General features: G+C 41.4%; 1 protein-coding gene across 6 annotated transcripts in view; it reads left to right on the top strand.

The window, feature by feature from the left end:
- Nucleotides 1-21,627, top strand: part of SVIL (supervillin) — a 137,737-nt gene that overhangs the window by 20,540 nt on the left and 95,570 nt on the right. For 4 of the 6 annotated variants that reach the window (XM_035545202.2, XM_050708610.1, XM_035545204.2 and 1 more), the window contains exon 2: nt 8,679-8,767. Coding sequence is in view for 1 of the 6 variants with exons in the window: in XM_035545201.2 (XP_035401094.1) it covers nt 12,856-12,919 (64 nt within the window). In the remaining 5 variants the exon portion in view is untranslated. Of the gene's footprint in view, nt 1-8,678; nt 8,768-12,781; nt 12,920-15,631; nt 16,097-21,627 lie in introns of those variants that run through there. The other 2 variants (XM_035545201.2, XM_035545207.2) reach the window with 2 other exon arrangements.

Raw genomic sequence — 21,627 nt, 5'->3', positions numbered from 1 at the left:
TTGGTACTGTTAGTGTGCGTCTGTTCTAATCCCACACATCCTGTCTTACTATTTCGCCTAAGACAGTTGTGTCAATAGAAGAACTGGGAAATAAATGACATTTGCAACAGGCTGAGGAAGAAATGCTTCCCAGAACAGGAGAAGACCAATTCTGTGCCTGTTCCTTCCTACCTCCCTTGTACTGCAGCTTCCTGCAAAACAGAGGCTTGGCCTGGAGCCTCCTGCCACAGCAAGGGTTCCTCTGAAAACTTTATTTCTGTAATTGTCTGACTCTGAGTCCTTGGAGAACCTTGACGTCTAGGTGATGGGAGCCAAAGGCTCCTCCCATATAGGTATTTTGTGAAACAATTCCCTTCCCTAGGGGTAGCATCTAAAAATTTGTTCGAGACAGTTACATTTTAACCTCTGTTTTTTCAACCTCACCTCTCTGAAATTGGGCGGGTCTCTGAATCTCAGATTATGAACCAGAAGCTGGAATATGGTATCATGCCCTCATCCACATGTACCAACTCTCCTCTCTGCATCAGCTCTGCTTTTCTGACCTTGCACTGAGTCATTTATGTGTTTAACATGTAAGGAAGGAATTGAATTATTTTTATGGTTGCTGGTCTGAAATGAGTCAGCGCAGGGCCAAACAAGTCGTGGAGCAGGGAAGGGACAGGCTCAGCAGCCAGGGAGAGGACGGAGGATCTGGCAGCCAGCAGCCAGCTGAGATTGCTGCAGAGCCACGGATTGACCCCAGGGGCTTCTCCAAGTTCTCCAAGGTCACACGAGCTTCTGCCAGCAAGAAACTGAAACCATCTCTCTCGTGTCGTAGGGTGCTGGCTGCTGATCTGTGACATGCAGTAACTGGTAGAAAGTGGCTTTAGATTGACTTGAATGTATTGTTTGCTTGCAGGTACTGATGTATGGTATGAATTAATAGGGGCTTTCTAGTGTATGCCAAAATCCAAATGTACTGGTCATGTAGATTTCTGCATGTAGGCTGTGTGCGTTTGATGAGGAACGCAGAGTTAACTTCAGGTCACTTTCCCATAGAAGTGTGGTGGTTGGATAGACAGTGATCTGCCAGCTACAGCCCCTTTGTGTTTCAGGGCTACTGCCTCGATAGCCCAGGAATTAGCACGTGGTGTTATATTGCCAGTTTGGGAAAAACTGAGTCACGCACACAATTGCCTGATAACTCACGCAACCTGCAGCGTAGCACTTTACCAGTTGCCTGATATAATATTTAGCATGGAATATTTCACTAGTCTGGGACGCACAAGTGTCTTAGTAGGTACCACAACTTGAGCTGTGTTCCTTGTGATGATCACAGTGCTGAATGTAAGGGTCCGAGGGCAGAGCTTAGGTAGTGTGTTGTGGCATCAGTTTCTGTGCCGTCCTTTTGTTTGGGTTTATTTAGGAAGGAACGAACTAGGAAACTTGAGTGAAGACTGTAGAGATCTCTGCTGGCTATGATGTTGTCTGCTTCACTCCCGTGTTTTTAGTTTCTTTAGAAGAATGGCTATCCATTAAAAAAAAAAAAAAAAAATCTGGACATGATTAGTATATTGTAGAGTGTGTCAATATGTATTTAATTCTATTTCTGGAAATCAAAGAATGCTTGTGCCAGTTCAAAAAAAAAAAAAAAAAAAAAAAAGAAAAAAGAAAGTCCGGCTTCTCCAATAATGTCTTTAGCAACCCAACATATTGTCCGATGTTTGTCTAGGAACAAATGCATCATATGTGGATTTTTATGTAGGAGGATTTTTAGCCTGTAATGGTTGGGTGTCAGCCACGAGGTTCATGTGACATGACAAATGTGGAACATCTGTGTACTGATGCACACCACTGTTCTAAAAGTCATTCCATCGCCACATGCATTGAATTAAATACAAGAATTTAGGGCAGAAATAGTTGGAAGAACGCATTCTGTCAAATACAATGGCAAGGATCTGTTGTGCAAGCCATCAGAAGTCAATTATGCACTTCTCCACGCACTTTTTGTTCAGGGATCTGCCTGATGTGCTCGGTGTATTAGCCATTGCCCCCCTTTGGACTGGGAGGAGCAGTGCTGTGCTTTCCTGGTCACTGGCAAAGCATTTGGTGGGCAGAAATGGCAGTTCAGCGTAGGTGACTTCTTGTTACAGCTCCTTTTCTGAGTGATGCGTTGGCTGTATGGGAGGTAAATAGCTGGCCAGGCTGGCATACTTGAATTGGAAATGAAGTGTGGCTGAGTGGCTTAGACCAGGGTCTCTCGTATTAAAACATCATCTTATACGTAACTCAGCCTGAAATGACCTTACTTGGTGGCCAAGATCCTTGGAAATCCTGAGCCCTACTGTTTTGACTCCATGCTATAACTGGGGTATGAGTGTTTGGCTGTAAAAGGGCTGTGGCATAGAAAAGCAAAACAGTTCTTGTAGGTAAAATTCGTCCTTTGCAGTTCTGGACCAGTGGCCAGGAATCCCATTTCTTCCAGACTGTTTGGTGGATTGCTTGAAGGGTGCAGTGCTTCATTATGGTTTGTGTACTCGGTGTTATGTCTTAGGTCTGACGAGAGGCTGCCAGGTTAGACTGCAGGATACAGCGCGTCCAAACCCAATCTAGGATGGATGCAGAGGGGCTGCTTTGGGTGCTGTGTTCATGGCTGGGGCAGCAGGGAGCTCGCTGTGGTGTACAAGGCAAGTGTCATAGATGCCAACAGTTGTCTTCCTAGTTGCATACGTGTATTTCAGAAGTAGCTTTTAACCTTAGATGTTTAGGTTTAAGCATGTAACTGAATAATTGTGTTGTGTTTTGTTTGTTTTTAACACAAAACTGTTCTTTTAGGTGTTGTCATTGCAGATAAGGATTTATTGTACTCACAGCTAAAAACCAGCCTTAAAAAAATCAATCTTTACTTTCTAGGTTGCCTTCACAGACTCGGATAGGGAAACGCAAAGAAGAAGGACCTCCTCTAGTTGATCTGAACTTGGTTTCAAACGACTGTCTTGGAGATGGTTTCCAAATACTTCCTTCGTACATTGAAATTGTGATGGCTGTTTTCATGCTGTGCTGAAATCTTTTTGAACTTGATATTTCCTAAGCTTTTAATGTCTTGTTCTAAAGAGATTTCAGTGTGTAAGAGCTTGCCCTCTAGAGCCCATATGAAAGCTTTTGTTCCAACGTAGCCGTATATGTCTGAATTTCAGAGGCCGTGTGTACAGAAATGGGAACACTTGGACACTTTGAAAATGACACTTCTCTTGGAAGCTGTTTCTGAATGACACCCTGCTTTTACGGGAGGTTGAGTTAAATTGAATATCACTGGGACTTGTTGTACAAAGTCTTCTGGACAGGTGCTTAGGGCTTATACCAGAAATGGCATAAAGGCCCTAAATAATTTGGGCATCCATTTTAATTGTCCTTTTCAGCAATGCTCTCTTAAAATTGGTTCCACCTTTATTAAGTAGTTTTTATAATAAAACTATAGTTAGCTCATAAAGAAATGCTGACATTTCGATTGTTAAAGCTGTCGGGGGGAATTGTTTCTGTTCAGGTTTTAAGATGACAATTTAACAATGTTTTTTCAAAAGCTGTCGGGCAAAACCAACCAGCCACTCTCTCACCTTGCTCTGCCTGGGGTGGCTCTGGCTGGTCCTTAGTGAATGAGGACCCACGTGGATTTTTGTATCCTCTACTTCCAGCAGACTTCTTGTCCTGAGTGCTGGCTACAGTGAGTACCTCTGAGCCAACAGCTCTTTCCACATGCCATCTGAGAGTCTGATACAGAACCTGGGCTGATCTAATCGTGTCTCTCGGGTACAGAGCTTGCCCAAGCTGAGTGTTTATATTTGAGATGCTTTTAACTGAGTTTTGTGAAAGTTTAGTTAGGAAACAATTCTGTACATCCAGAATATTTAGATGTTAAATTAAGTTGGTGTTCAAAGTACCTAAATACAGCTTTGTTACAAAGTACTTTATGTAAACACAGCAGGAGCCTCACATTCCTTAAAAGAATTTAAGTTTTGTAGCTTTTTGTACCAGTCCTACAGTTTTCTTAAACAATTGAGAATAATCCTGCTGGCACCATCTGACTGAAGCGTGTTTTATTTCACGGAAGCGTCCTTCAGAGTGTTGGGAAAATAACTTGATAATGTTTCGTAAGGCTTTGAAGAGACTTCTGATGTTTTGAGTCTTTATTACACTAGAGGTCAGTGTATGACGGCAGCTTGTGAGGTGGTGTAGAGTTTCTTGCAGAATCCTATTTCATCAAATTTGAAACCAGATTCGAAGAGAAACTGTAGCCTACAACTATGGAAAAAACTTCACATTAACATGTCTTGTGACTTTCTTGGCTAAAGGGCTTTTTTGAGCTTCCTACTTTTATTTCTTCTTGCTTGAGAAGTATTTGGCATGTATCAATAATAGCGCTTTAATGTGGTAAGGATGAATGTGCACACTTGATTGTTCCAACATGCACCTCAAACATTTATGTTGCTTTGCAGTAACGTGACTTTTTGGTTTGGATAATATATTTCCATAAGCTATGCTAGTTTTAGGAGTCATCTGTCACTCTTGCACTGTATAAACCTACTGCAGGTGTGGTGAGAGAATTGTATCTGTATCTGTTATGCTTTGGGTAGCTCTCAACTAGATAAATGGGTAACTTTTGGGTGAGTGGTTTCTCATTTGGGTGTTGAGGGAAGTTGAGAGTCATGCATGTTTCTACCACAAGACTTGCAGAGATTGGCTCCTTAGCAGGTCTTCCTCAGTAATGCAGAAAAAGGATTTCTTTCAACATCTGGAATGTGCAAAAGCAGATTGTTTCTGAAAACGTCATTGGCCAGGGGGGACTAAACCAGATGGTCAAGTACAACAGTGTTAAGTAAGGTCAGACGGAAGAGAAACTTGCTGAAGGAGAGTCCTGGTTGGAGCAGATCCCCGTGTGTGCATAAATGGTAATTTAAGTGAGAGGACAGAATGGAAGAAATAACAGTAGGGTGGATTTGAGCTCTTGAGTGTGTTTTCTAAGAGAATTGGGTACAAACAGAAGCGTCTGTATCGTGTTCTTGCATCGGGTTCTTCCTGAATGACTGGAGAGCAAGAAAAAATGGGCAAGGACCAATGTAGGGGGGTGAGTGCAGACAGAGCTGAATTTTGCTGTTCTTAAGAGATTTTTCCAGTGTTTGAGAGACCCAGACCCATGCACATGTTTGTGATCTTTCTTTTTGGTGGGGGGGGGGGGGGGCGGATGGATGCTGTAAAAGCATAACCATCAGGCTGAAAATCTCCTTTGCACTTGGCTGCTGCCCGGTATGTTTTGTTGCATGCTTCTGAAGCATGAAGCAGGATGGCACCTCAGCTCAGACAGTGTGAAAGAGGTGTTAGGCACTGCTTTAATTGGGCTCCCTCTGAGGATTTCTTGCTTTACGGGAAACTTGCTGACTCCCCTGCCTCTCCGCCGGGTTTTTCCAGTGTGGATTTTCTTATTCTCTGTGAGAAATGAAGCTGTACCAAGGCTTTGCAGAATGGTGACTTATCAAAACATCTTTAAGAAGTTTTGTGTGCTCAGACTTAATTGGATGGCGTTTGAAGAGCCTGAGAAGAGGAAGGCTTTGCAGAACAATGTGATACAAGTCGATAAATAAAACACCCTACAAAATTCTTTCCTTTTCCTGTCCTTTTTGACATTGGAGGGACGCAGAGAAAAAGTTTATCGTGTGAAAACACACAGCATAAACTCCACAAGCCCTTCAAAGTCCTTTTGAGGAACGGAGCAGACCTGATTATAAGCAATTGATTAGAAAATTCTCACCTTTTTAATGAAAATGTATTTAGGGCTATTATATATATAATATAATAGGCCTAAATATAATATAATATATAAAATCATGGAATGGTTTGGGTTGGAAGGGACCTTAAAGCCCACCCAGTTCCAACCCCCCTGCCATGGGCAGGGACACCTCCCACCAGACCAAGCTCAATTTTTTTTTTGTTCATGAAGTACAGACACAGACATTATTTAAACCTGGTATTAAAGGGTGCATTGGAATTAATTCTTGTGCTTCAGACACTCACTTGAAATTTCTAACCTTGTTTCAGGAAAACTCTTTAAAGTCCGTTTTGCATGTAAGAACTCCAGAACTAGGAGGCTCTTTAAAGAAGAGAAGCTGTCGTATCTGTCATGTGGCCGCCCTATAGATAACCCGATGGGTCACTGTGCATTCTTACAGAGCAGGTATAGCTCTGTCTGCTGTGTACAAAGTGGCACCGTTTCCTGGTTTGGCTTTTGGGTGATAAATCCAAGCAAATACTGTTGTTATCTACATCTGGGATAATCTTTGTCTAGAAAAACTGGAAGTTTGGCTCTTTTTCTTGGTCAAAAATGATGTGTCTTTGTGGCTAAGTGGAAGCAGTTACCCACTAGCCTGTCTTCCTAAGTCCCAATATCCAGCATCCAAATAATGAATTGGTGTCTGTCTTTTCTTCATAATATGCTGTCTAATCCCAGGAGCCATGAAGTATGTAACAAAGCAGAGCCCATCAGAAAGGGAAAATTAGTATTTGGAGTGCCTTTTCCTGCTTTTGTTCTAAGCTCTCACAATGCAGAAGTTGTCAGATACGTGGTTCGAGTGACCCGCCAGACACTTCTCAGATGAACTGGACAGAGTACAGAAAATCGCAGCCAAGGTCAGGCTTTAAAAGGTTGGAATTCAATTTCCAGCTCTCACATTTTGATTGCAATCTCAAATGTTCACTGATAGTTGCTCTGTTTCTTGTGCCTTGTGCTAGCCTCATTGTCTGTTCGTGCCAAAACTTCTTGTAAGACTTCAGACGCTAAGAAGGATTCACAGAATATAGTGACATAGGCAAATATAAAAAATAATAAATAAATAAAAACACCCACCCCAAATCCGTCAAGATAGTTCAACTCACACTGGATATTCAAGGTCCCTTTGCAAGGACAGACTTTATCAGGCCTCAGAGATACAGGCCTTCGAAACTGCAGTGCTATTTTCTCGGTTTTGTGCCAATACACAAACATAGCATTTGCCAAATCAGAAGAAATAATGAAATACACCAAGGGAACAGTAGTAGCACAGACTAGGTTTAATACATTCTGTGCATTATAAATGTGATCTCTTCCTACCTCATGATGACTTCCAGGAAACCCTTGAAGTAGTTGACCGAAACTATTATTGCTTTTCAAACCCTTGGCTTGTCTATTTGAGGACAGCAAGCCTCTGCCATTCATTCACCTCAGAGGAACATTCCTCAGAAAGCTGGAGATGGGCAAACAATAGGTTGTGGTTTACCATATTCAAGGAACTTTAGATTAGTTTCCTATCTGAAATACAAAGATAAATGTGGGTAGGCCATAAAAACTCAGTTGGTTAACATGTATGAACAGCTGCCATGACATTACGGAGCGGGCTGAATTGCTCCCTTAAATGTTCCCATAGGCTCTAAGGTAGCCTACATCTAGGGTTTTGTTTACCTCCTAAACTCAGATATTTTCCAAACTCGAGCAAAATTCCCGTGTTGCGTGTCTGTTTGTCTTTTCAATGAATTATTTACGCTGTGACCTCTTCTCTAGATGCTGTTCTTAGCGTCTGACATGTTCAGCAGCTGCAGTGGAGGCAGAGCAGCAATCTGGCTGCTCTTAGCAGTTGTTGCTCTGGTTGCTCAGGATATCATGATGTCATTTGGTGCCTCTTATTAGATTAAAAAAGGAAGTTTAGTGAAGCAGCTGTGAAAGTGAAAGACCTGAGCGGTATATTTGCCACCTAAAAATACCACGCAGGTGAGCTGAACCTCACCCTGCAAGAGTAAAAATATGTTTTTTGCAGCTGGTTGTTGCAAGGGGGAGACAATAATCTCTTTAACAGCAGGTACTATTTTGTGGACTATTCATATTATATAATATATAATATTATAATATTTAATGGGCTATTTTCCGTCTGCATTGGAGCTCTGTTTGTTTCCCTGTGGGAAGAAACAGCCTCATCAGTGGTAGAGAATACAGTAGCAAGCCTTGAGTAGTTGATTACTGTGGGTTTATGAGTTCAAGGGGTTGGCATCTTTAAGGACAATGTAGTGCCAGGATAGTGAATCTAGGTTGAAACAACCTGAATTGAACATTTCATGAACATGAATCACCACACCTGGGCTAGGTCACCTTTTGGGAAAGCAGTTTGTGTTACAGGCAGACCTGGAGATGGTTTATTATGGCTCTTCTGGTTGTATCCATTGATGTTTAAAACTGGATTTTAAAGATAGTAATCTTCTGGTAGGCGTGCGGTGGTCTTGTCATCTTCAGTGCCACGTGACCTTACTGAAAGGTGTAATACAGACTATTTTCTGTGAGGTTGTTAAGTAAAGGCTCAGTGTTTAAATAGTTCAAGAACGTGTCTCGTTAAAGGCTCTGACTTTAGTAACTGAAGGGTCAGGTTCCTTGGGGTTCCTACTAAACTTGCAGAACCCCTCTTTCCATGTGAATGTAGCTACAGCACATAGGCTCTGAAAAGTGCTGTTGCTTGTGGTGGCAATCTTGTCTATATGAATGGATGAGGTAGCTGTATACTCTAAACCGCTCTCTTCCATGTAGTCAACCCTTTGTCCAACTGCTTAGTATTTCTAAAGTTGTTTTCATATCCTGGGATGTGCATTTGCGGTTCTTACCCATACTTTTTTGTGTTTATTTCTTGTAGGAGGAGGACTGCCTTTTGGATTGTGAGCCACTTGGACATGCTAATGCAGATGTACCTTGAGAGTCAGACCTGGATGACTGGGATTTAAGGTGAGTGTGTGCTGAAGAATATGTGTAGATCTGAACCACGAACTATTTTTTGTAGTCGTCTTTTTTTTTTTTTTTCCTGGAGTTTGTACAAAACATTTAAAGCAGAATCCATCTGTACCTCCTTGTGTATGTGTAGAAGAAATGTTATTCAATGTGAAAGTGACAAGAGGTGTTCCCCAAACTTCACATCAGCATGCACTGAGAGCCAGCAGGCAACTGGGATGGATCCCTTCTTCCAGACCTTCTGTCACTCACTCTTCCAATTGTTGCATGTTAAAATAAGTAGCCATTCTAATGGCAATTCTTTGAAATGTAACATTTTAATTAATTGCAGGTCTATAGCCTGCCCTCTAGGCTGTACAGTCTTCATTTTTCAGATTTTTGAGGATATATTTGCAACTTAGACTTAATTCAGTTATTTTGGTTCTTGCCTGTTAAGGTGCTTGAATCTCGCCCTTACCACATGTGGCCTTATGGCTCTATGTCATGTACTTTGATCTAAATAACTTTCTAGATTCTTCTGTAATGAGTGAGGTTGTCTAGTACACGTTGTCTAGCCTTACAGAGCAGGCTGCAGCTGTGTGACCTGAGCGTATAGTGTTAGACATCAAAGATCTGCTCTATGAAGGTGACCAGTAGAGCACTTTGATGCCAGCCTCATTTAGTATCCTTGTCATGCTCAGAGCTATGCTTTCGAGTCCTTCCTGCTTTGTAACACTGAGGAATTGATTCTTTTTGAAAGGTAAAATTATAAATAGGCCCATGCTGTCATTGTATTTGGAAACAAATGGTGGGGTGACACAATGAGAGAATCTTTCTCCTCCACCTTCAGCTGTTGTTTCCCCCTTACTGGAGAGAAATGTTTCTTCACCTGTAGCACCTACTCTTTCCTTTATAAAGGACAGCTATTCGGGGAACTCAAAACCAATGCAGAATATAAATGCAATGCATTTTGTTTTCAAATCACCCTGGAAGTATAACGTTGTTGGGACAAATCATTTTAAGAACATTTCAACTCCTTCTGTTATTTGAAAGCTTGAAGTACTGTTTAATCCAGCCATATCTTTCACATATACTACACTTGTTTTCCCCACAGAAAGTGGTAAAGCATTTTCCCACACAAACCAAGAACAAAAGGTACCTTTTTTATTTTATTTTTATTTTTGTGTGTGTGTGTCTATCAGGTTCTGTCACTCCCATAAAGACAACTCCCACTACTTGTGTAGTGCATGGGATTAATCTTGCTCTGAGAATTATGTAGTTTCTGTGCGTTGTGATTTCTTAGAGGTGATCAGGATCTCACTATTTTGTGTCTGCAAAATAAGGGATAGAAAGTCCTTTCCTAGCTTCTGAAGGCTTGGGAGAGCATGCTGTAAAGAGTGGAAATTTGAACAAAAGCTGTGGTGGTTTTTTTGTTGTTGTCATTTTTGTTTTTTTTTAAGATGTTAAAAACAAGTGGAGGAGTAGGGATAGTGGTCACTGTCCTCTCACACATGCTAGGCAGCTTGAAAAGTTGGAAGGAGTTGAAGTAGAAAAATGAAACTTGACCAAGATTTGAAAAAAAAAAAATATTGGTTTGCACGGTCATGAAAAAATGTATTGAATCTTGACAATCCCGAATAAAAGCATTTGTGTAAAGTGTCTTCCAGAAATGTTTAGAACGAGCATATTCACATCTGCTATTAGCTGTATGTTTTCCGAAAGTGAGCAGAAGTAGCCTGTTTGAGCAGTAATGCCAGGCTGTAGCTCACAATCTCCTACTGACCTAGAACTTTTTTTTAATCTTCTTTCTGATTTGAGAATACTTTGTCTGAACTTCTGTGATTTACTGCTGCAGAGCAGTAGTATTGGACTTCTTGCAAAAGCCAAGCATACAAGAAAGATCATCCTCTTGAGAGTGGTATGCTCTTGTACAGTAAATGCTAGTGTTTTCTTGAAATGTGCATTTGGTGACTGGAGAGTTTTCTGGCATTTTCTGACAGTGAGTATTACTCACACTCAGTTTGCCTGAGGATGAACGTGTTAGTGTTGGGTTAGCTTGGTACCTAGTGCAGGCTGTGGGGTTCTCGCTGTTTGTTTTCTATCTTGTTGGTAAGGACTGGTCTTCAGTTATCTTCTACCTAGATCCTCTCGGGCTTTGGGATTGCACAGCTTGAAGTGCAATACTCAAAACTTTGATTTTTTTTTAATCCTTTTCGTTGTTGTTCGTTCGTCCAGATTGTCGTGAATTTTTAGTAAAGATAATGCCAAGTGAAAAAGTATGAGGTAGGTAGAGAGTGCAAAAGCATCTTCCATACTGCTGCATCCCTCTTCAAATGGATGAGTACTGGTAAGGAAGTAAGCTATGCCCCATGTCATTCCCAGAAGTTTAATGTGCATCTCTGCACATGGCTTGGATTGGTGACAAATGCCCGTAGCTATTGATTACGGTCAACGAAATAGCATCTTGGCAATTTGAGAGTTGTAAACTTTAGATGAAACCACTAGTTGATTCTGTTTAATAGCCCTTCTGAAAGCAAAAACCTTGTAGGAAGTATTTGAGGAGCAGTCTGTCCACTTAGGAAGCTGCTTCCTGATCTCCATTCACTGAAAACTTTTGCTTTTGTTTCTAGAATCTGAATTACCCCTGCCTCTTTCCAATGTTTTTGTTGCAGCGTCGTACTGAAAATATCAGAAACTTTTGGTTTTAGGAATATTTTGTTTCCCTCAAACTGCAATGGCTCAGGACTGTTGGTGTGAAGTTATGCGCAGCAAGAGAAGGTCAAGAAATCTGAGAAGTGATGATGTAATTATACTGCTTCTGCTAATTTCCTTGAATTGTGGATTCTAACTTCATTAGTGCCTTTGCAAACGTTAGCGTATGAGACTTGCAACTGATACCTTTTCTAAAAATGGAGGATGGGAGGAGAGGAAGCTCTGTTTATTTCAACAAGCACAAGCAACACTTCCAAAATACACTCGTGGCCGTATCGCGGAGTTATGAATCTTAGGTTATCTAGCGGTGACTAACGTGGCGAGATGGCAGCCTAATATGTCCATGCTTTATTTAGAAAAGGTAGTTCTTATCAAAAGATGAAGAGGGCCAGTGTTTCATTCACTGTGTGTGTTGAACCTCCAAGCACAGATACCACGTCTGTCAGCAGTTCGCACTGTGAGATACAGGCACTCGCCTCCCAAAGTCGCACTGGAAGTTCTTGAGGATTGCATTGTACAGAAAGGAACAAATGCCCTCTACCTTCTCTCCTCCCAAGTGCATACTTTTTAGGCTGTCTTATTGTTTGATCGAAATTAACAAAGGATTGAGATGTCTTTTGATCAGATAGAGTTTCACTTGCATTGTGGCGAGGTTTTTTTTGACGCTGTATTATCTGACTGGGGTGGTGGTTCACAAATAGATCGTAGCAGCTTTCCAAATTCCTTGGGCAGAGCCTAGCTATTACATTCAAAAAACCCTTCAGATTTAAACGAAAGAAAAGAAAAAAAAGAAGACTTTCCTCACTGCAGTTTAACATGCGGAGTTGAGGTGTGCGACAGCAGCCCTTTACCATTCTGCCTATTTAAAAATAAAATGGAAGGGTAAATCCTCCCTGGAGAACCATGAGATCCTCAGTTTGTGGGGTGTATATAGATGCGCTGAAGAGAAGCTGGAGGGCGTAGGCTTTGACACAAGGCACGTGGCGTTTCCTCCACGGGCAGGCAGTGCCTGGCGTTGGGGATGGCTGATGCTAGCCCTCCCCGGCTGGCCACCTCCTCATCGATTCTGAGCACGGGCAATTGCTTGGCCCCGTGACAACACCACCAGCTGTAACGTGTGTCTGATAGCGAAACAATGAACTGTTTGTTCTCCCAGAAGTACAAAAAGGGGGCTGGGTTTAAAAAAAAAAATCAGTAAGAATTTCCCTATGGCTGATTTTAGGCTCTCACAGCAACTTGAGTGTGCTGAATGAGTGGCTCCCGAACTGAGCCAATGGGGGTGGTCAGGCACAGGCAACACTTTTATCCCACAAGAGGGAGGAGGGGTGAATGAGCTGGAAGATATAAGCTGAAACAAAGCCATGCTGTCCTTCTGAGTCATTCGCACGCACTGGATGGGTAAGGCTTCCTGCTTCCTGGGACGCAGAAGTGGGGTCATGATTCTGACAATGGATGCTGGTAAGTCACTCGTTATTAAATCTGCCTTTGATTTTTCTGGGAAGTCTTGCCCTTCCCTCCCATTCCCAGCTGAAAAGAAGAAGATATCTGTAAACTGGGAAGCTGAAATGTTAAATGAATGCATGCTTGCTCACTTCAGGCTTTTCAAACTGTTTTGTCTTGACTGTTACTCATCTTGCAAAGCAAGACCATGGTACCAAAGTTGTGTCTGTTCATGTGCACTTCTGTGTTCACCGAGACAGAACCTGTGGCCTGAAAAGGGCACAGCATCTCTTTTTTTTTCTTTTGGTAAGAGATGTGTTACTCTTTGTACAGTACAAGCCAGATCTCACACTTGCTCTAAAGAGCTAGAGGTGATTTAATATATTGGATGTGGCTTCCTCTGCTCTGCTTAGAGAAATTTTGTAGTGGCGAGGAAGAGGAAGAAAATGCTGCATTTCCATGACAGTCAGTTCTGTTTTGTGAGTTTGTAGACAAGGAAGTGTGTGTGAAAAGAGCATATGCAGTTGTGTTTTTTTTAAAATTAGCTGCAAAAGTGAAATCTTTACTGTAGTGCCCTGTGTGATAGGGAGAATGGATGCGAGCAGTAAGATGTGGAGTGGTTTGTATGAAAGAAACAAGGAATCCCAGTCCTGCTCCTTGAGAGGGGGTGTGTTCCCATGTCATAACTCACATCCTTCAAATTCCTCAGTAATAAAAGACCTAAGATTTGAAATGGTTATGGATAGGGCACGAAACGCCAGCACTTGTGCTCTGGCAGCGTGCTCATGACTGCTCTTTCTCTTCAGCACTTGCAGGCATGCTTGCTGCATTCTAAGAGCTCCGTTGAACTTTTGTCAGCAATGGGTTCGGCTACTTTTTTCACCACTGTGCAGCATAATGTGACAAGTTCTACAAGCAGTGTTCAAAGTGATAAACTTATTCAGGCAGATCTTGCAGGTCTGTTTAATCTACTTGTCACATGCTCGGTTTACTCCACGCTAATGAAAAGCTCGCTGTCCCCTGTGCATCTGAATTAATTTGGTTGGGCATTTAGTAGGGCCTAAAGGGCAGCCCTCTGTGCCCAGTTCCAACTCTTTGACTTTTCTGACACTTCCAGAAAGTGACACAGCTGGGCTCTTCATGCACAGTTACAGCTAAACACAAGCCTCTTCATTTAACCCACCCACACTTAATTGAAGTTACTTCGTCATCCATCATCTGTGCAGGCAAGATGGAAACCAGCGACTCCTCCTGTGTTTAGTGTGTGTTACGTACTTTGCACAGCAGTTAAAACCCAGGTCCTTTAATTGAGGTGATAACATTTAACACAAGCTCAGAGAGGAGCAGGGTGGCAGATAGTTGACAAAGGGATACAGAATTTTCCATGATGGATTTTTTTTTGTCCTTCTCATTAGATTAGCTTCCAGAGGAGCCGAATTCCAGGCCCTTCTTGAAGCAGTTTGAATACTGGGAATTAGAAATCCTCTTCTTCCTGTCTTGTGCAAGAAGAACCAATGTTTAAATGCTAGATGTTATGCCCAGTATTTATAGGAGGATGCTCTGGCAATGTTCAGGGTGTCAGTGGTCACAGGAGGTATGGATTCAGGCCGTACAGCCAAGACACATCTCCCTTTGAAGTGCTGGAGTTCCTGCACTGTACTGGAGTAATTTAACTCTTTGTTTTGGAAAGAGTTAATGGGGAGACATCAATAATATGTAGTTAAAAATACATCTTTTGTTTATGTACACTTACATGCTTGTGTGCTGTTCCTTTGCACTGCGAAGTGAACCGTAAAGATAATGCTGCTCATCTGTGCTTCGCGGGATCCAAACGGGTGTCCTCTTTCACAGCAGTGGCCCTGCACTAATTTCTCGGCAGTCACTGTGCTCTAGTAGTCCCTGTGGTGGTTTTTGGAGATCTGTTGGCTTGTATTGGTAGCAAACGTGCGTTTTGAACACTCCCAGTTATTTAAGTATTCTGAAGTTAGGGTTTCTTTATGGGAAAATGGTTCTAAATACCAGAAAGGAAACACTGTAATATAAAAATTCATAACAGTGAGTTCTAGTGCTTCGCAGTTGTGTCTAAGTTACAGAAAAAATAAGCAAGCAATTCAGTGCCTTAATCTGGGACACGGATAGTGCTCCATGAAGTTTTATCTTCTTTTTTTTTAACCAACCTTTTAAAGCTGGGCTTACTGTTCTCAGAGCTGTTTGCTTATTTTGAATCACGTTTGCGTTACAAGTCAGGGCCGATTTAAAAAAAAAAAAAAAAAAAAGGCATCAAATGCTCAAGCTGTTTTAAAACTTCTGCTCCTTGAGATAATTGCAAGAATACTTACTCATTTGTTTCAGTTTTTATTAAACACGTTTTATTCTGCTGCATTTGTCTGTGCAGCGTTTAATTTCTTGCAGGAGCAGGACTTGAAAAGTCGTGGACCGGAGGGGGGAATAAAAAGGAAAGCTGGAAGGTAGAGTTGACAATCTAATTGGATTGGAAGCAGCTACAGGCTGGGACTGTTGCAAACAGCTGATTTGATCCTTCTGAGTTTCAAGAGCTATTTATGGTAGATTAGCTGTATCAAAGCTCTACTGTTCCAACCATAAAAGGTTGGTCCTATGTGAAGTTGCCACACTGCATTTGGCTTAGTCCTCTGAGCTTGGAGAGCCTATAGCTTTTTCTGTGGATAAATCCAGGGATGGATGGAAGTACTAAAGGCAGATCGAGGAGTAACGTTGTTGAGGACTTCAGATCGCAGCGAACTCTTAAAAGGAGATTTTCCCTAATAAATTTTTTGCTCTAATGTCTGGAATCAGCCCTTGGAATATAGCTCCTGCATATTTGCTGCATTTGGTGAACGCATGCTTTTAGGAAAGCGCTGTTCTAAATTTATCTGACTTATCTGAATCATCTTGACTGCACATGCACTTGCCAGCCTTGTGTGTTGATATTTGGTAACTTTGTGAAGTCACTTTTCTGTTTTCTTAGCGGTGAGTGTTAAGTCCTTTGGGAAGGAGCCTTAGCTGAAGTAAGAAACTTCTCTCAAACAAGAATTATGAAAATTTTGGCTAAAGAGCGCTTCAGGAGTTATTTCTAACCATTTTGAGAAGACTTTGCCCCCTCCTGCTACATCTGTACCTTCAATTTCTCTTCCTTTGTGTAAAGGCAGACAAGTGGATTTTTTGCAGGATTCAGCAGTAAGTAGCATGTCCTTCGGAGAGCGCGCACGCAGTCGTTGGAGCCAGTTGTTTGAGAATATTTGAGGCTCTGTCAGGTTGAAATGTGAGTGGGTTTATTCCAGCCTGTGCATGCCAGTCATTCAGCCTTCCTTAAGGCATTTTGTGTTTTTATTCTTGTGGTTTTGCGTAGAGGATGAGTTCATTCTGCTATGAATGGAAGGTGCTGTTGCTGGTTGGTTTGTGTGTAAGGTGACTCTTTTTTCTTTTTTAGTTTTAATACGTTAACCTTAGCCACAGCACTACAGGCAGCTATAAGAACACCCATAAAAACAAAATTTTTCAGTAGTGATTTTCGCCTGTTTAACAAGTACTATAAACATATGTGAATACTGTTACATGAGAGAACTCTGTTATAGTTTGACTCTTGGGGTGTTCTGAAGAAAGCTTCCTCCAACTTTATATTTTCTTATTTTTAAACGTGACCAGGACACAACAGGTGAAAGTCACTGGCACTGCTTTACCGTCCGCTTCTGCAGCAGGATCAGCTGCTAAAAGGGGGGAGCACGGTGAGGGACGGGGGGGAAAGAGGAGGCTTCTTGCTTCAAGGGTGTTCCAGATGTTGTGTTTTAATCTCCAGAAATGCAAGTAGTGTGTCCTTGCCAGTAAGTTTTTTGTTTTAAAAATAGTTCTACTCATTGTCTCTATTCCCCTTTCAGGAGCTAGCAATGTAAGGCCATCATCCATTTTCTTTGGATTGCAAATCTGTATTTGTATCCGTCTGACAAATGGCTCTAGAATTTTTGTTTGGAATTCTATGTTCTTTATTCTATTTTGCATTTTAGTGTAAGGAGTGTTTATTGAAAAAATAGATATATATTTTTAATCTTCCTTAAGTGAGCCTTGGCAGACACCCATTTTAATACTTATTTCTATTTGTAGATTTTATAGGAGATAAAATCCTTCAAGCAGGGGGTGGGGGAAGCCTGCAGGATCAGTATTCTCCTTCAGGTTATCTCTTAATTTTTGTCTGGAATAACAGACCTGAACTTCGATTTGCTCCTGACTTAAAATATTGTTATATTGCTTCCAGTAAAATTAGTATTTTTACCAGCTATCCTTTTTTGTATGATCAGATTTTTTTCTTTGCTGCTTGCACTTTGAAAGCAAGTTGACATAAATTCCTCCACCATTTTGGCCTGTCTGTGTTGTGCTCCTATGAGCCTGTTAGAAGAGGTCAGTGCCTTAAAGGCCTTGAAACAGACCACAAAGACATCAGATACCAGAAGTTGGCTACCCCTGGGTCTGCACAAGAGCAGGAGTCCTTAACTTGGGTTTCAGGCTGAAATGCACAACGGGTGTAATGCAGCAAACATTTTGATTGATGAGAGGTACTAATATCAGCTTCTCTTTGTGCAGCAGATGCTTAAATATTTGGAACAGGTACACATTCTTCCTTGGTATCTCGGGGGGATTAGTTAGTCAATTTAAGCATTAATTCTACCTCTTCTAATGCAGTTTTGTCTTGACTGCATTGCTAAATGACATTCTTGGCAGAAGTTTTCAGTGTGAGGGAGATTTTCAGATCTCTAGGAGCTTTATTCAGAACGAATACAGCTTTATATTTGGTATTTCTTTCCCAAATTCCTTATATTTGTTAGTGTTAATGGAATAAAGGTAGTGGGGAGCAGGCAAGGAGTTTTAATCTGGGTATTCCGTCTTTGCTTGTTATATGGAGAAGACAGATTACAGCATAAATTTAATTGTACGTAGAGCCCCAGAGAGGGTAAGGAATAATGAAATTGCAGACTACACATTTCTCCTTCACAGTGAGTCAAGGCAGACTCAGAGGGGGTGGTGTTGAGCCATTTGTGACCGAGACATTTTCAGGCAGAGGCTGGAGGTGTCTTTTGCCAGTTTGCTGTGTGGAAAGGGTATGTGTGTTATAATGCATGCGTCATAATGCATTATGAGCTGAGGTTTCTGTCTTGTTTAGATTTATGTTGATGAAGTGGTTTGAAAGCTTTTTACAGTCTTAGTACACTTGTTTAAGCAAACTGTTCGCCACAGCGTGTAGAATTTATTTGTTTTCTTGTTTGTTTAAATGCAACATTGTCATTTTCCACGCTTAGAATGGATTCACAAGACAGGCTCTTATCTATGAAGCCTTTCATATAATGAATATAACGAAAAATTGCACAAGCACATTTAGTTTAAATTGCCACTGCTGGAGTGCGTTTTTGCTCTCCAAGTTGTTGGCTCATGTGCATGGCAATCTCCTTACAACTTTAAAGAGGCAAAAATCTCTGGACTAGTTTGCAGAAACAGGGTGGCTGAGATTGTTGACTTTCCAGAGGCATCGCTGTGCCTGCTCTGTTTTCTCGCACAAGACACAGGCTTCTTTTTCTACATTCAGAAGCCTCCGTTTGACATAATGGAAGGGAATAGTATGCTCTTAAGAGAAGCAGTAGGCAAAGTTCTCTTCCCTTATGAATTCCCTGGTTTTGCTACTTTCCCAGCTAGGCAGTTTAGAGTTAACCGATGCATTGGAAGGTCTCTGGTTTTTAATGAGCAAAGCATGTCCTAGTTGGAGTCTGCCTTAAGCAGATAAGAATGCATTGGGTAAGTGGTGATAAAAATGCTTCTGATGTCACTTGCTCACATGGTGTTATGTTCAAGGGAGCCTTTCAGCAGAGAGGGTAGAACAATTATGCATTAAGTATTTGCTGATTTCTCTGGATGTAGTTGATGAAATGGTCCCTGTTTGCTGTAATGATGCCAGTTTACAGAGTTTAAAAAAATAAAATTAAAAAAAAAAGTAAAATCAGACTTCAAATAACCAGATAAAATTAACTCGGATTTCCAGGGTTGTGTCTCTTCAGGTAAACAACAAACGTCACGATGAACTTGGACATAAAGCATCATGTGTATTAATAACTAAGGCCCTGTACTTTTCTAAACAAACAACAACAACAAACACACAAAAAAGCATGTCAGGCTACATCAGACCATTAGGCAGATATGTAATTTCCCCACAGAACTGAGCTTGCATGCCAAAGCCATGTGCGAAGGGAATACTGCTTCCGTGGAGTTAAAGGCTGCCAAGCGTGTTCCTCGGGGCTTATACCTGTAAAAATGTTGGCAGTCAGCAAAGACCTTCAGGATTTCATTCTTCCTCCATCATATCGGTGTTAGATTTGGTCAAAATTGCTGTATATTCCCCAGCATAAAACAAAGCTAGCACTGTCTCCTGAGAGCTTGCTGGGCAAGAAGGGAGGAGTGTGCAATCAAAACGACTGCACAAAATGGTCTAGGATGTACTCAGGTGGTATGTGCTTTACATGTGACTTTTTCAGTCTTGCTGTTTCTGAAAAGAAGTGGAACTAAGCCTCTGAGACAGCTAGAATAACTCTGCTATAAAGGTAGTTGCCCCAGCTGCTTATATGAGAGAGACAAAAGGACAGTATTTCAATGTCATCTTCCACTAAGTACCAGCTGGAAACAAGATGAGGTCTTGCTGGAAGCAGTTTCTCAGTCCTCTATTGGCACTCCATTGGTAACCAGGAGTTAGTAATGGTAATCCTGCAGCCACAAGGTTCCAGCTTCACTGGATTTCACTTTTTTCTCCTATTCTTTGTGAATACAATTAGCTATTTTTAATTTTTATTTTCAAAGGTTTGAAGGTTGCATACCACTGAAGCGTGCAGGTAAGAAACTGAAGAAACTGTGCAGTGAACAAGGAGAGTCAAAAGTGTAAGGAAATATCCAAATGTTATGTTGTTTTCAGTGGGAACTTGAGCCCTGTGGAAAATTGCTGAATTGCAACAATGAGATAGGAAGGGTCCTCTCGGCAAGCAGACATGAATAGCTGGAGGTTGTGTTTCAATTTCAATATTGTCAAAATGCATTTGTCAGTTTATATGTGCAAGTAGTGGAGATACTGATGTTTTGACAATTAGTGTGTTAGTCTCTGGGCTGGGGTGAGTCCTGCTACTCAGCCATTTAAAACTGAACTGAGCAGTTACAGAAAATGTTTCTGTACCTCTGCAGAGCTTCAAGAACATTGTACTTTCAGTAATCCTTAACCAATTGTATTGAGAATGAACAAACCCATTAATAGCTTTTTTTTTGTCAATTTTGCTTATATAGCAATCATCTAGAATAGTGCTTCAGCTGGTTGCACTTATTTTGTAATAGAAGCAGTAGTGAATGACAACACTCCTAGGAGAAATGTATTCTATTCGCAAAAATTTGCTGTGTGGACAACTTTTGGTATTTTTTTCCTTGCTGAAGTTTCTAGGAAGCAGTAGGGTCTTTGGCTTGTTTCCTTCAGAGCAAGAATGACTAACTGAACTAACCACATGTACTTATGTACGCAATTTAATTTTTTGAAATGATATGTAAGTCTATCACTGACATCTCCTCGAGATTTTTGGGGAGTGTGGATCAGGCAGCCTTAGGGGTACATATGTATGGAAAAGGCATGTCTGTAAAGGGGTAAATAGACTGATGTTAATGTATTGATGCTTTCAGCAGATGCAAGTTGATGCAGTGAAGAGCCAGGCAGGCTACCAGTTCTGGTGCCAGCTAAGGTAGAGGAGGATCAAACGTGGGAATCTATGCCAAGTCTTCATCTCGCTACCTCCTGCCCTGTGCATTTGAAGCGACCTGTCCAGCCGAAGATCTCACAGACATGGAGCAAGATATTAGATCTGTGGAGCACTGTGTTAGGTTAGGTTCTTTGAAGCAGCAGTAAAGAATTGCTTGTCTCAAAGTATCTCAGAGCTCAACAGAAGAGCTTTGGTCATAAACTTATGTGTGGCATGCTGAGTGCCAGGTAAGAAAGAGAAGTGTTCAGCTAAGAGGAGCTCTGGTAACTTGAATAGTTGTGAATTTTAGAGAACTCCCATATGCGCAAGCCGTTGTCATTTCTCTTCTGACCAGAGGCTGGAAGTCTTTGCTGATCAGTCATCAGATGAAGTCACAACTCTTAACATGTAAGGGTTCCCTTTAGGTGGGCACAGGAAAAAAAAATGATCTGTCCTGGCACTTACTCAAAGCCATAAGGTTTTTCCGGTGTTAATCATGTACTGGGATATTAGGATTGTATACATATATACATATAAGTATATGCTGGATATAATGATTTGTAATGGCTGAGTCAAAGGAGAAAATATGACATGAGGTTGCTCAGCACACTTCAGTCCAACGTTTTGTTCTCTGAGCTAGTAATGTGTCAAACATTAACTAGGAGGATTTATAGCAATTGCTAATTGCAGAAAAACAAAATCATCAGTAAGACTTCCTGTGTTTGTCATAGCTGCCCAGCTTGAGACAAGGGAGCTCAAGAGTTGCCATGCAGTTCCTGTGCTTGTAGACTGCTGTTCGGGACTGTCACTTGAAGTAGGAGTGCAGGTTTCTGGCTGGAAAGTTTGAAATTCAGGTCTCTCCATTTCTTGTAGAAATGCCTAGACAGTTCAAACACCATTTGGTGAGGCCAGCAACATTCTTTCCTACTGTCAGCTGCATTAGTAAAAGCAATGAGTAAAAGC

This window comes from Cygnus atratus, chromosome 2, assembly GCF_013377495.2.
Source record: "Cygnus atratus isolate AKBS03 ecotype Queensland, Australia chromosome 2, CAtr_DNAZoo_HiC_assembly, whole genome shotgun sequence".
Lineage (NCBI taxonomy): Eukaryota > Metazoa > Chordata > Aves > Anseriformes > Anatidae > Cygnus > Cygnus atratus.
Note: the sequence above shows the minus strand (reverse complement) of the source record. Positions and strands in the feature narration are given on the sequence as shown.